Genomic DNA, 15,050 nt, shown 5'->3' on the forward strand with positions numbered 1-15,050 from the left:
AAAAGCAGGAATCAAAAGAACTCAAAAGAGCAAAATACCTCACAAACAACACAAACAACACAAACAACACAAACAAATCACATTAGATGCACATATGAATAATATTTTTATTATTTTGTTGTTATTAGTCTTGTTGGGATGTAGTTGCAGTTGTTTTTTTTTGTTTTTGTTGCTGCATTTGAATAAAACTTAGGATTCTTTTTTGTTTAATATTAATTAATTTAGAGCCAATATTTAAAGTTTCAAGTGATGGTGGTAAACAACTATATGTTAAAACCTTGTTCCTATTCCCATTTGGTAATGAGTTGGATGGGACTAAATTTTTAAATCTAGGACCGAATGTGAGTGTTGTGAGACTATTTGGTAATGTTCCGGGTGGAATTACTTGGTCAAAATCATGACCGAATGTGAGTGTTGTGAGACTATTTGGTAATGTTCCTGGTAGAACTACTTGGTTAAAGTCATTACCAAGCGTGAATGTTGTGAGACTATTTGGTAATGTGCAGGGATGAACTACTTGGTTAAAATGATGACCGAATGTGAGAGTTGTAAGACTATTTGGTAATGTGTCGGGTGGAACTATTTGGTTAAAACTATGACCGAATGTGAGTGTTGTGAGACCATTTGGTAATAAGCCGGGTGGAACTTTTTGGTTAAAGTCATTACCGAATGTGAGAGTTGTAAGACTATTTGGTAATGTGTAGGGTTGAATTACTTGGTTAAAATTATCACCGAATGTGAGTGTAGTAAGATTATCTGGTAATGAGCCGGGTGGAACTACTTGGTCAAAATAATAATTGAGTGTGAGTGTTGTGAGACTATTTGGTAATGTGCCGGGTTTAACTACTTGGCTAAAACTACTGCCGAATGTGAGTGTTGTGAGATTATCTGGTAATGATCCAGATGGAAATACTTGATTAAAACCATCACCAAATGTGATTGTTGTTAGTTTTTTTGGTAATAATCCGGGTGGCACTACTCTATTAAAACTTGAGCCGAATGTGAGTATTGTAAGACTATTTGGTAATGTACCGGGTATAACTACTTGGTCAAAACAATAACCAAATGTGAGGGTTTTGAGATTATTTGGTAATAAGCCGGGTGGAACTTTTTGGTTAAATTTTTTACCTAATGTGAGTGTTGTGAGACTATTTGGTAATGTTCTGGGTGGAACCACTTGGTTAAAATTACCGCCGAATGTGATTGTTGTGAGATTATTCGGTAATGTTCCGGGTGAAACTACTTGATTAAAGTTATAATCGAATATGATTGTTGTGAGACTATTTGGTAATGTTCCGGGTTTAATAACTTGGTTAAATTCTAAACCAAAAGTGAGTGTAGTGAGACTATTTGGTAATGTTCCGGGTGTTACTATTTGATTAAATTTTGTTCCAAATTTGAGTGTCGTGAGACCATTTGGTAATGTTCTGGGTGATAGTACTTGATTAAATGTATAACCGAACGTGAGAGTTGTAAGACTATTTGGTAATGAGTAGGGTTGAATTACTTGGTTAAAATTATCACCGAATGTGAGTGTAGTAATTGTATTTGGAAAAGTTGTTGGAGATGGTAATATAGATAAATTGTACAAATGAAAATCTGTCAAAAATGGTGGAAATTCATTTTTATCTGGTAGATCGCCACTCCACTCAAGTTTTGATATATATGATTTATCTTTAAACTGGTCATATTGGGATCGATTATAAAAATATACAATACTATTTGAAATAAACAATAAAATATGCTTATAAATTTTATGTCTTATAAATATATTATTCCATACTTCATAAAATAATCTACAATATGTTAAAAAGAGAGAAACCAATTAATATGCTTTTAATCTATTATTTATTTTATTTTATTGTACTTACTCATCACTCTTATTACCATTTTTTTTAAAATCTTCATTTACTCGAAAATAAATAAGAGATGATAGTAGCTCATTGTTTTTTTTATCCATTATTTTTTAAATTAAAAAAATAAATAATAAAAAAAAAAAATATCACATATCAAATTTTTTATAAAATAATTTTCCTAAAAAATTTTAAAAAAATTTATTATCATTTTTTTTTTTAATTTTTATATATAGTTAATATTAATAAAAACCTCAACCAATACAAAAGGTTGAATTATTGGTTTTTTTTTTTATCTTTCATTTTTTTTATTTTTTTTTCATTCTGAATAATATTAATAATAAAAACCTTGTATATTTTCAATTTTATTTTATTTTTTTATATATTTAATTATTAAAAATTTATATTTTCAATTGTTCAAACCTAATGGGACCCCATACCACAGTTGAGCATTATGCACTCCATTAGTTTTGAAGTAGGAGTTCAAATTAATTGTATACATTAAGATATTTCCCCTGCCAAGTTGATCAGCTTAATTTGAACAACTAAGGCACTTTATTATAAAACTTTGACGAAAATTAAAAAGAACTGGCATTTTAAAAAATTTAATAGCAACAATATTCAAACAAATATGGTACACAAGAAACACTTAAATTCATGAAAATTACCTAATGTATGGTAGAGTAATCAGTAGATTCAAGTTGATGCGCATCTGAAGTCAAAAGCATAAATAAACTAAGTTTTATAACTCATAAAAAATAAAAAGGGTTTTTTTTTTTTTTTAAATGTGATCCATTTATAAAAATAGTCCTGATGAGTATAATATTAATGGAAATGTTTTGAAGATAAATTTATTAAATCCTAATAGAAAGATAGAAAAGAGTATCGGGTAATTCTGGAATTTTTTTTTCATTTTTGATATTAAAAAAAAACTAACCAATTTATTAAATATTTTCAATTCACATTACAATTAATAATAATAAAAAAAATAATAAAAATAATTTATCAAACTTCTATTTAAAGAAGTTGATGATGAAAAAGAAAAATATTGTTGAATAGAAGTTTATTTAACAGATATGCAATGGATTTTTATCAACACCCGTCAATCTAAGAGGTAAAAGTATAATTCAGAATTGTTTAGTGGTCAAATCACTGTGGATATAGGAAAAAATCCATAAAACCAAATTGGGTCTGGTATGTTACTAAAGATAGAAATTCAACATTGTGTGAATTTGTTTTTTTTTTCGAAACAAATCTGGGTTTTGCATTCATAAAAATTATTTGAAAAATAAAATCATTTCTAATAAAATTTTTTAAAAAATAGATTTTTTAATTTTTTTATTTTTATTTTTTATTTTTTAAAAATTTTCTTTTACTTTTTTTATTTTATTTCATTTTAATTATTTGAATAAAATTTTTTTTTTTTTTTTTTCTAGATATTTTTTAAATTATTTTTTATAAATATTCACCAGAAGATAAGTTTATTTTATTTTATTTTTTAATTATTATTTTTTATTTTTTAATTATTTTTCTTTTTTTTCATTTTATTTTATTTTTATAAATAAATAATATAATAATAATAATAATAAATGGTATCAATTAATGACCCTTTACTTGGGGGTGACTCAAAAACAAGAAATCATCATATTTTAAATTCAATTTTATTAGGTGTTGCTTTATTCTTTTTATATTGTGTAGGTATTATTTTAAAAAAATTACAAAAAAAAAAAAAAAAAAAAAAAAAAAAAAAAAAAGTATTAATTATAAAATTTACTTTTTATAATTAATTTAATATTTAGGTAATGTTGTATGGAACAGCATTAGGTACACAAGAAGCTTATGGAAATTTTATATTTTATGCAATCATTCTTGTTACAGCATTTATTTCACCATTTTTAATATCAAAAACTAGAGAAAAGCTTGCAATGATAATATGCTCACTTATTTGGTTAACTGTATTTTTACTCGAAACATACACAAATGTTCCAGTTATCACTGATATTATTTTACCATTTGCATTAATGTTCCTTTGGACTGCAGTTGGTGGTTTTATGTTTGTAATTTCATCAAGATCAAATATTGGTTTAAACTTTGGTATTGTAAGTACCTTTTTTTTTTTTTTTTAATTTCTTTATTATTATAATAATTTTTATTAACTAATGTTTGTTTAATTATAGTTATTTTCAATAATGGGATTATATGCAGGATTCCAAATTGCAGCAGAAAATATGGCACCACAATCAGTTTCATATGTTGCTGTTTTTATAATATTTATTGTAATTTCAATTGTATTATTCCTTTTATTAGGTAACCCAGGTACTAATGTAGAAAAAGAGCATCCTAGTGAAAGTTTAAAATGTTTAAAAAACAAAAATTTCCTTTTATTAATTCCAGTCATGCTTTATCTTGGTATGGGTGAGTCATTTGTTCAAGATATATTCTACAATCCATCAGTCGGCTATTTCAAAGTATATGGTATCGTTTATAGTGTCACTGCAATTGTACTTGGTTTTTTAAGCGATAAAATTCAAAGAAAATATATTTTAATTGCTCTTACAATTTGTGGAATTATTGCCTCAATCCTCACAATTATCTTTTTCTACCACCCAGAAGATACACCACAACATTTACCATTGTATGCAACTACAGTACTTTTCGCAATTTGTAATGCCGGTATTTACGTTCAAGTCTATTGTGCAGCTGGCTTAATGTTCTCTAGAAAATCACTCTCTGTTGCCGCATTGGTCAGATTATTTATCGAAATGGGTTCATTCATCGCTTTCATCTTTTTCCAATACATCAATCAAGGTTATATCTACACCTTATTAGCTTTATTAGTTATAGGTTCAATTTTATTTGTTTATGTTTTACATAATTCTTATAGAGTATAAACCAGAATATTTTTCAAAATTTTAGAAAGAAAAAAAAAAAAAAAAATCTTTTTTTTTATAAATTATAAAAAAAAAAACTATTTAAAATAAAAAACTAATGAATAAAAAAAATAAAATATTAGAAATTTAAAAAAAAATATGAAGCTGGGAAAAAAATTTTATAAAAAGTTCTTGGGAATAGTAAAAAAAGAAATATTTTTTTTTGTTAAGATTACTTCTCATTCAATTCGTCGAGGTTGGAAAAAAAAAAGATATTTTGGAAACCAAAAAATAAAAAGTTTTTTTTCGAAAATTTAGGTTGGTTTTTTTAATTATTTAAATATTATTTTTTTAAATTTTTATTTTTTGTTTTTAAAACAAATTTTTAAAAAAACTTTTAATTTTATCAAACAGGAAAAATGAGAATTTTAATTGCTTTATTTGTTTTAATAATCTCTTGTGTTTATTCACAAAAGGTTATTAATACCAAAATAGTTTACACTGAAGATTTTTGCAGCAATGGCACACCAAAACCAGTCCCACCAAAAGTATTTTGCCCAACAGGTTATCAAAGTTGGTCAGGTGGTTTAATCACAAAGGAAAACCAATGTGTTTATATTCCACACATCTCAACTGCACCAACCACACTCACTTTATCCAGTGATAATCAATCAGTTGTTAAAAGTGAATTTGCATTATCAGATTATTACTGTGCCAGTAAGTAATTTGTTTTAAAAATATAAAGATCATAATAATCAAAACTAATTTAAATTTTCATTATTATTTTATAGATAAAACCACCTCCCAAGAAACTGTTTCTTTAAATACATGTACCCAAGATTGCACCCAAGATGCCCAATTATTTAAATATGAAATTGATTCAGTTACTGACGATCTTGAAGTCCCAAGCAAATCATTATTATCTATTTCAACCAGTAGCGATAACTGTAGTGAAGATTGGAAGAACTCATTTAACTTTATTTACTACTACTCATTAAAGACATGTGTTAATGATCCAATTCAAGGCAGTTTTATGCTCGATTGTAATTCCGATAGTATAACAGTTTATTCATTTGATGCCCAAAACTGTAAATCAAATGTTCAAATTTCACACATCCCACTTTCACAAGATTGCAACAAATATCAAGTTTGCGCTAATTAATCAAACCATTCACACCAAAAGTGTGTTAATCAAATCAAAATAAAAATAATAAAAAAATAAAAAAATAAAAAAAAAAAAAAACATAAAAATAAAACTTGTAAATATTTTAAAATAAATCAATACTAAAATCTATTTCCTTTTCTTTTTTTTTTTCTTTTTTTTTTTTTTATTTTTTTAATTTCTCAAATTTTTTTTTATAAAAATACAATTTTTTCATAATTTGTAAAAAAAAAAAATTTATTTTGAAATGATTTTATTTATTTAAAAATAGATAATGGAAGAGAGTATATCATTAACAGGCGCCAATGGTGGGACAATAAGTAGAAGCCATCCGCTACTAAATTCGGTTTTCATAGGTCTTGCATTTGTTTAGTATGTCAATTGTAGGTTTAAAATTTAAAAAAGTAATCAATTAAAGTTTGTATTATTAACACAAATTATTTTTTAAAGACAAATGTTGTTGGTGGTTTTACAAATGCCAATGTAGTTATTGATTCAACTCAATGGATTTACTGTCAATTTATATATTTATTATTTATAGTATTATCTTGGCTTGCATCACCCTATATAATATCAAGGTTTAGAGAAAAATACTGTATGTTTGCATCAGCTGCTATATTCTTTGTTATTAGCTTTATCAGAGTATTGGCACCAAGATTCATGCTCATTCCAATAATACTCTTTGCAATTGGGACAACCATACTTTGGGCATCTGCTGGCTCCTATATGTTTATGCTTCATAATCCTACCAAAGAAATCCCATTTACTGGTACATCATTTGGTACAGTAAGTAAAATAGAAAACAATATATATAATATGGGTTGTATTAAAACTAATTTCTTTTATCTTTAGTTTTTAGGTTTATTTGGATTTTATAGATTGTTTATGGTTTTAAATTCAAGAGATACAATGATCTCATCAATTGTAATATTCATTATAATTAGCGCAATTTTAATATTTTTATTAATTGAACCAGCAAAAGAATTTGAAAAGGAACATTACGATGTTAGAGATATAGTTGGATCATTACGTGCACCACTTTTATTTTTAACCAGCAACAGGGATTTCCTCACTATAATACCAGTAATGTTATATTTAGGTTTTTCAAATGGCTATGTAGATTTAATAGTATATGCTGGAGAATACACATTTTTTGTTTACTCTTTAATATTCAGTTGCTCAGCATTTGGTTTTGGTGTACTTTCAGACAAAATACCAAAGTTTAGACTTTTACTTTTTATCATCATGGCAAGCGCTTTAACATCAATTCTGGTGATTATTGCATACTTTACAAATGGTTCTGTTCAAACAGGATTCTACTATGTTATTTCAATTACAATAGCATTCATTAATGGAGGTCTTTATAGTCTACTTTATACCACAGTAAACACAATGACAGTTATTTTTAAAACATTATCAGCCTCATCAAAGTATAATTTCTTTATTCAATTAGGGTTCATTTTTATCCTTCTTCTTTTTCACTTTTATTAGTGGTGCCTCTATTTTCTTTTTAATAACTTTATTAATCGTATCACTTTTATCATTATTATATCTTTATAAATTTAATCAAAACTATAATAATACTAATAATAATAATATTTTTGATGAAATTTTTAAAAGAAATACATATAGCAATAATAACAATAATAATACCTATAACAACTATAACAACTATAACAATTACAAAATAGACAACAATAATGAAAATGATGATAATAATGATAATAATAATAATAATAATCAAAATAACGATATTAATGGTATTAATAATATTGATGATAATAATGATAAAAATAATAATGGTAATGATGATTTCTCACAAATCAATGTCTAAAACTCTTAAAGATAATAAAATATATTTATAAATTAAATAAATTTATTATATAGTTTTATTTTCTAAATTTCTAAAAAAAAAAAAAAAAAAAAGAATTTTTAAAAATTATTTATTTATTTATTTATTATTTATTGTAATATTTAATTTTTAATTTTTTATCTTTACTTTGCATAAGAAGTTCCTTTAGTTTTTTATAGATTCCATAACAAGATGTCATTTTAATACATTTTAAAGATTTATTTTCTTTTAGAAATCTAACAAAATATTTAAAGTATTTAAAATATTTGCATTTATTTGAACACTCTGTAGTTGTATCTTTATTATTTGGATCTAGTTGGCAATTTAAAATATATAATTTTTGAATATTTGAATTATGGTTGCAATGTATAAAAAATGATTCTATTGATTTTAAATCACACCGAAGTATTTTTATATTTGGTAAATCTAATAAAGGTGATAAAGATTTATAGCCGCCTATTATAAAATGATTGTTATTATTTCCGTGCTTCTCTTTTATTTTGAATATTTCTAAACCCAATTGAGTCAATGTACTATTTCCATATAATATTTGAAGAGAAGAATAAGGATTATAGTTATTGCTTGAACCCCAAACACATTCTCTTAATATCAGCTTCTTAATTGATCTATTTTGTGAAATCTTTGAATCTAAAAATATGTTTGAAAGTGTGATACTTGTGTCGTTTTCACCCAGCCTTAATGTTAACGATTTAATTGTTGTTGACTTTAGCGCTAGAGTGGCAAATTCTATGGGTGTGTTATGAAAACAGAACTGAATTGTTTGAAGCGAGCCACCTCCTTTAGTTAGAATTGTATTTAAATAATTTGGATGGAGCCCTGTTATTGATGGAGATGTTGTAATCCTAATTTTTCTGGGATTGAATAATGATAAATTGTCCAGTACTTGTTGCACTTGGTACTCTTCTTTTGCATCCCAGTAAAGCATAATCTTGTTAAATTGAAACACACCATCGGAAATCAAATCTCTGTAAGCTCTACCACAGTCCTTTATTATCGTAATATATTGTTCAAAGTAAAATTTTTTATACTGATATCCATTACCGATTGCTGCTGTTATTGAATCTAAATTTAATTTTAGTTGGCTTGGGCAATAATCAAAATTATCTTTAAAAAATAAATTTTGTGATTCTTTAAACTGAATTAATTTGTATTTATAATTTTGATCGTTGTTGTTATTTAGGTAAAATAAAAAATTAAATATTTTTAAAAAAAATTTAATTTTATTTGGGTGGTGTGTTAAATAATTTTGAATCGATCTAAATGATGATTTGCATATTAGAGATAATTCCAATAACCTTTGAAATGAACAATTAGAAACTAATAATTTTTCAATATCATTATAAATTAAAAAATTTAGTTTTTTTTCATTGTTCATTCTATATAATATAAAAAAAAAAAAAAAAAATACTGGAATATTAAATGAACATGAGTCAATGAGAAAAAAAAAAAAAAAATATTTTGTTTTTAGAAAAAAAAAGGTATTTTTATTTTTGTTTCATTATTGAAATTGAAATTGAAATTGAAAATAAAATTGAATATGAAATTGAGTATGAATATGAAATTGAAATTAAAATTAAGATTGATAAAGAAACAAATATAGAAAAATTTAATCTCTTTTAAATAATTATTTATTTAATTTTTTTTTTTTTTTTTTTTTTTTTTTTTTCATTTTTATTTTTTTTAAATTATTTTTTTTTGAATTTTAATTTTTTTAAAAATTTATTGATCTTAAATAAAAGCAGTAAATAAATAAACTTATAATAAATAAGACCATAAATAGATAAATAAATAATGAGTATATCAATAACAACAGAAGCATTAGGTAAAATACATTTACACTCATTCAAGTATCCATCATCATCGGTAAACGGAATTTTAATTGGAAAAGCAGATAAAAATTCAATTTTGGTTAAAGATTGCATCCCATTATTTCATACACAAACCTTATTACCAATGTTTGAAGTTGCAATGATTCAAGTAATACCCATTTATTATTACTATTATTATTATTATTACTATTCAATTAATATTAATATTAACATATCTATTCAAATTATTTAAATAGATTGAAAAATATTGTAGAGATAATAATATCGATATGGTAGGATTTTACCATTCTAATCAAAGTTTATCAATAGATTTAGAACCAGAACCAATCTCAAAAAAGATCTCAGAAAGGTTATATAACGAATTAAATAATATGTGTTCTTTAATGGTAAATTTTATTTTATTTTTATGATAATACCTTTATCATTTCACAATTATCATAATTACTCATTTATTTTACTTTTATAGGTAACTAAAATAGATGATACATGCACTAGTGGTTTGGTTTTATTAGAAAGAGCAGGTTCAGATAATTGGGTAAAAAATAGAAAAGCATTAATACAATAGATACAACATCAAATTCAGAAGATATCAAACAATTAATAAAAAGAAATTTACAACAAACTAAAGAATCAACAATACATGACTTTGAAGAATACCTTTCAAACCCAACCTATGATTGGTTAAATAAATCCTTAATTTTGTAAACAAATAAAGTAAAAAATGGTTTAAAAAAAAACAAAAAATAAAAAATAAAAAATAATAAAAATAATAAAAATAAAAAAATAATACCACCACCACACATAATTTAAAGTTTAACGGTTAAATACCAAATTCATGGACGATATTTGGGAACAAATTATAGATTATATGATTGATATGGTGTGTGTTAGTAGGAAAATATGTAATGTGTGGGTTCATTTTGATAGTTGGATCTAATACTGCTTTATAATCTTATTGTTAAGTGTGTGCATATTGTGTGTATATGTGTGTATGTTGAGTGTGTGTATATTTTTGTCAATCAATTATCCATTCATGATAATTTTAATAAAAAAACAATTTTTAATTATTTTTAAATATTTTTTTTTTTTTAATTTTTTAAATTTTTTAAAATTTTTTTTTTTGTTTTTTTTTTAAATTTTTTTTAAATTTTTTAAATTTTTTTTTCTATTTAAATTTATATATAATTACAGCTATTATAATTATATAATTATTTATTTATCCCTCTTCAACTTTTTTTATTTCCTTTGTCATATCTTCAGTTTTTTTTTTTTTTGTTTTTTTTTTTTGTTTAAGACGATATACAAATAGAAATAATATATATATTTATTAATAAATTAATTTGTAATTTTATAAACAAACCTTAAAATAATTTTTATAATTATAAAAATAAATAAATAGATAAATAAACAATAACTATAATAGTAAATAGGTAGATTATAACTAAATATCAGATTTTCCTTTAGCTTTATAATAGAATCATAATTCATTCAAGCAACTAAATATTTAATAAAAATGTGTATGTAACCAATAACAAACATCCATGTATACATATTCTATTTATCAATAAAATATAATAATTTAAACTATTTGATGTAAATTTTGATCAACGTGCAAATATAAAAAATCAACAAAATTAGTTTTTTTTTTTATTTTATTTTCCTCTCTCTTCTTCACACATACAAAACTTATCTCAAATTACCGCTTAATAAATAAACTTTTAATTAATAATAATAATAGAAATACAAACAAAAAAAAAAAAAAAAAAAATCGAAATATAAAACGGGTTTATCAAAATCAATATCAATATATGGAATATTTCCTTATATAAAATTTAATTTGTTGGTTTTTTTTTTATAATTTTTTTTTAAAAAAAAAAATTTTTAATTTGATTTTTTCTTTTTTTTATTTAATCAACATGGATCATAATCAACTATTAAATAATAACCTTATATGTAAAGTTTTTATAAATATTTATATTCACATTCCATTCATTTAAATTCGATATATATATAAAAAAAAAAAAAAACATTCAAAAACCCATAAAATAATAATAGTAATAATGATAGTAAATAAATAATGATAATAAATGATAATAATAATAATAAAAAATAATATCATAAAATATATTTAATTTTTTTAAAAATATATAACTGTTATAAAAATAGCACACCCACAAAATATACCCACAAACATTTTAATTTAGTTATATAAAATAACTTGGCACAAAAATACATTTAATTTTTTCAATATATAAGACCATATTTTCAATTTACAACTATATTCAGTTTATAAACAATAAATAAATAATATAATTTAATATAAAAAAATATCACACTTTATATTATTTTTTGTGTGCCATAATTTTTTTATAATTTTTTTAAAATAACAATTTTTTTTTTTTTTTTTTAAATTTTTTTTCTTTTTTTTTTAAATATTTTTTTTTTTTTTTTTTTTTTTTTTTAAAAATTTTTTTTTTTTTTTAACCCCCCCCCCCCCCAAATAGAAAAAAAAAATGGTAAAAATAAAAGAGTTTAGATTTTAAAATTAATTAAATTATTAATTAATTTAAACAATATACTTATATATTACCATATATACCAATAATATATATATATATAATAAAAAAAAAAAAATATTAAACAGATAACATGAGTTTTTGGCGTAATTTTGGATTTCAACCAATATCACATATTGAAAGTATTTTAGATAGGGATTACTTCACCTTGGAAGATTTATTTGACGAAGATGAACTCCTTCAAGAATGTAAAACTCAAAATAAAAGATTAATCGAATTGTAAATACCAAATTAATTCTATTTAATAAATAAATATTTATAGATAACAATTTATAATATAGCTATTTCTAATACTAATAAACAAATATAACAGCTTAATTAAACCAGAATCTTTAAATGGAATGTTCGAATTCATCACCAAAGAAGCCCCAGAAGATGCCGAAAGAAAAAGAAAAGAAAAGTAATTATATAACTATAGTTTTTCTATTGGTGGATATTTTTAAAAAAATTTAAAATTTTTTAAAAAAAAAAAAAAAAATAAAAAAAAAAAAAACTAATTTTTTCTATATATAATATTATTACAGTTATCCTTATTTAGCATCAGAAATTTTATGTATGGACATTCAATCACTTATTGATGCAATTTATAAAGATGATACCTATTTAGAGCAATTATATGATTATTTAAACAAACCAAATTTCAATTTAGGTTTAGCAGCTTACACTAGTAAGGTTGCCATTAACTTTTTAGGTAGAAAAACAATTGATGTAAGTTACAAATATTTGATTTAGCATTTAGAAATTTTTTTTTAACATACCAATTTTAATCTTGTAATTATTTAGACAATGGCTTATATCAAAAAACAAGAAAATATTGTAGAAAAATTCATTAAACACCTAGATAAATCACCAGTTGTTGAAATCTTATTAAAGATCATCAGCATTGAAGAATATCAAGGTGGTGCTGGTACTTTAGAATGGTTAGACAAACAAAATTTAATTGGTGGTATTATTGATGAATTTGATCCATCATTAGACTCTGAAGTAAGTATCAATAATTTTTTAAACCTATAAAGATTATAAATACTAATTTTTTTTTTTTTTTAAACTATTTATAGTATCACGAAAATGCTTCATTCATCTTATCTGAAATTGTTGAAATGACAAGAAACATCACTGATTCACCACTTTTAGAAAGATTAGAAAGTGAAGAAATGATTAAAAAACTTTACAACTATATTTTACAAGAAACACCATTAGGCACCGCTTTCCTCTATGGTTTAACTGTAATTATTAGATTATTAAGAAGAGATAAAGATAATTGCAAAAACGAGTTAGTCACTGCTCCACTCGAACAATTATCACCGTTATTTAAAGAGTCATTGGCCCATATTGAAGAGTTCAACAAACTTCTCAAACAAACTTCTGATATTAGCTTTACTACCACTACTGGTCCACTTTCACCACCATTAGGTTTCCACAGATTAAAAGTTATCGAATTCTTTGCCGATTTAATTAATTCACGTTATTTATGTATTGATAAAAAAATTATGGAACTTGATATTTTATCAACATGCTTAGTAAGTTCAAAATTATTTTAATCATCATAATCATCATATTTATTAATATTTTTTTCTTTTTTTTTTCCTTTTTTTTTTTTTTTAGGAATTATTCTTTAAATATCAATGGAATAACCTTCTCCACAGCCAAATTCACCAAATTTGTCAAATTATTTTATACAGTGAAAATGATGAACTCAAAGTTTGTCTTCTCAAAGATGCCAAGCTTCTCGATAGAATCATTGATGCTGACCAAGCAAATACCAACGAATTAAAGAACCCTAAAGGTATTAGATTCGGTTATATGGGTTTCTTAAACAGTATTGCTCAATCAGTATGTGATGTTGCTAAAAGTTCTGATGAAATTAGACAAATTGTTGATGGTAAGTTTATATCTTGTAATATATAAATATATATCCCTATGTTAATATTAATTTTTTTTTATAATAGAAAATCCAAGATGGGCTACTTTTGTAACAGATTCATTAGAACCAGTTTTAAATCTTGAAAATGAACCATTAGGTGAATTTAAACCAAGTTTAATGACTGCCCCAGAGAGCGCTGAAGAAGATGATGATCAATTTGAAAATGGCGATGATGGTTTTGATAACTATGAAAATGCTTATCAAGATCAAATGGACTATAGCGACGAAGATGACTATGATAACCAAAAGGTTAACACCGTCAATTATATCGACGAAGATGATGAAGAAGAGGATTACGATATACGATTCCAACAACACCAACAACAACAACAACATATCGACGAAGAAGAAGATGAAGAAGAAGATGAACCAATCGAACATCATCAAGAACAACAAAAAACAGAACCAGCTCCTTCATCAGCATCAACTGAAAGTGTACAAGAATCTAATGATCAACAAGAATCAACAGAACCAACAGAATCTAAATCTGAAGATTTATAAAAATAATATAAAATAATAATAACTTTTTTTTTTAAAACAAAAAAAAACCTCAATTCACCTCCCCTCACCTTCACAACACACATATGTAATCCTTTATTTAATCGTATCATATAGATTGTATATTCATAAAACCAAAACGATCTCCTAAAAAAAAAAAAAAAAACCCTTAAAAAAAAATTATAATATTAAATTACAATTTGGATGTATTTAAAAAAAACAAAAAAAATAAAAAAAATAAAATATAATATTATTTAAAAAAACTTAAATGTGTGTTTTAAAATTTTTCTTTTTTTATTTATAAATCAGTAACAATTAAACGCAACTCTAATTGTATTTATTGAATTTCAATAAATTTAATTTTTTTAAAAATAAATTTTTTAAAAATTTTTTCAAAATTTTTTTCCTTTTTTTTTTTTTAATTTTTAATTTTTTTTTTAATATTTTTTATTTTTTTATTTTTTA

At 23.4% G+C, this 15,050-nt stretch overlaps 7 protein-coding genes across 7 annotated transcripts; 5 read left to right on the top strand and 2 right to left on the bottom strand.

Annotated features, from left to right (window-relative positions):
- Positions 1-124: 124 nt before the first annotated feature.
- On the bottom strand, positions 125-1,960 carry DICPUDRAFT_79290 (uncharacterized protein; the record flags this gene model as incomplete). The annotated part of the gene is made up of 2 exons (XM_003288463.1): positions 125-1,796; positions 1,872-1,960. The coding sequence occupies 2 exons, from the start codon at positions 1,958-1,960 to the stop codon at positions 125-127; spliced, it is 1,761 nt and encodes a 586-aa protein (XP_003288511.1).
- Positions 1,961-3,442: 1,482 nt separating this feature from the next.
- DICPUDRAFT_152734 (uncharacterized protein) lies at positions 3,443-4,744 on the top strand (the record flags this gene model as incomplete). The annotated part of the gene is made up of 3 exons (XM_003288443.1): positions 3,443-3,547; positions 3,653-3,952; positions 4,031-4,744. 3 exons carry the CDS (start codon positions 3,443-3,445, stop codon positions 4,742-4,744), a joined length of 1,119 nt encoding a protein of 372 aa, XP_003288491.1.
- A 398-nt stretch (positions 4,745-5,142) lies between these two features.
- Positions 5,143-5,885, top strand: DICPUDRAFT_152735 (uncharacterized protein; the record flags this gene model as incomplete). The annotated part of the gene is made up of 2 exons (XM_003288444.1): positions 5,143-5,440; positions 5,515-5,885. The coding sequence occupies 2 exons, from the start codon at positions 5,143-5,145 to the stop codon at positions 5,883-5,885; spliced, it is 669 nt and encodes a 222-aa protein (XP_003288492.1).
- A 374-nt stretch (positions 5,886-6,259) lies between these two features.
- On the top strand, positions 6,260-7,719 carry DICPUDRAFT_79293 (uncharacterized protein; the record flags this gene model as incomplete). The annotated part of the gene is made up of 4 exons (XM_003288445.1): positions 6,260-6,268; positions 6,336-6,671; positions 6,738-7,315; positions 7,377-7,719. The coding sequence occupies 4 exons, from the start codon at positions 6,260-6,262 to the stop codon at positions 7,717-7,719; spliced, it is 1,266 nt and encodes a 421-aa protein (XP_003288493.1).
- Positions 7,720-7,781: 62 nt separating this feature from the next.
- Positions 7,782-9,133, bottom strand: DICPUDRAFT_79294 (uncharacterized protein; the record flags this gene model as incomplete). Its single annotated transcript, XM_003288464.1, has 2 exons — positions 7,782-7,789; positions 7,885-9,133. 2 exons carry the CDS (start codon positions 9,131-9,133, stop codon positions 7,782-7,784), a joined length of 1,257 nt encoding a protein of 418 aa, XP_003288512.1.
- Positions 9,134-9,549: 416 nt separating this feature from the next.
- On the top strand, positions 9,550-10,152 carry DICPUDRAFT_79295 (uncharacterized protein; the record flags this gene model as incomplete). Its single annotated transcript, XM_003288446.1, has 3 exons — positions 9,550-9,735; positions 9,824-9,973; positions 10,054-10,152. The coding sequence occupies 3 exons, from the start codon at positions 9,550-9,552 to the stop codon at positions 10,150-10,152; spliced, it is 435 nt and encodes a 144-aa protein (XP_003288494.1).
- A 632-nt stretch (positions 10,153-10,784) lies between these two features.
- DICPUDRAFT_92107 (uncharacterized protein) lies at positions 10,785-14,851 on the top strand. Its single transcript, XM_003288447.1, has 8 exons — positions 10,785-11,104; positions 12,232-12,382; positions 12,477-12,563; positions 12,688-12,871; positions 12,947-13,147; positions 13,222-13,683; positions 13,769-14,045; positions 14,113-14,851. The coding sequence occupies exons 1-8, from the start codon at positions 11,101-11,103 to the stop codon at positions 14,586-14,588; spliced, it is 1,842 nt and encodes a 613-aa protein (XP_003288495.1). The 5' UTR covers positions 10,785-11,100; the 3' UTR covers positions 14,589-14,851.
- Positions 14,852-15,050: the final 199 nt, after the last annotated feature.

This window comes from Dictyostelium purpureum (genome assembly GCF_000190715.1).
Source record: "Dictyostelium purpureum unplaced genomic scaffold DICPUscaffold_136, whole genome shotgun sequence".
Lineage (NCBI taxonomy): Eukaryota > Evosea > Eumycetozoa > Dictyosteliales > Dictyosteliaceae > Dictyostelium > Dictyostelium purpureum.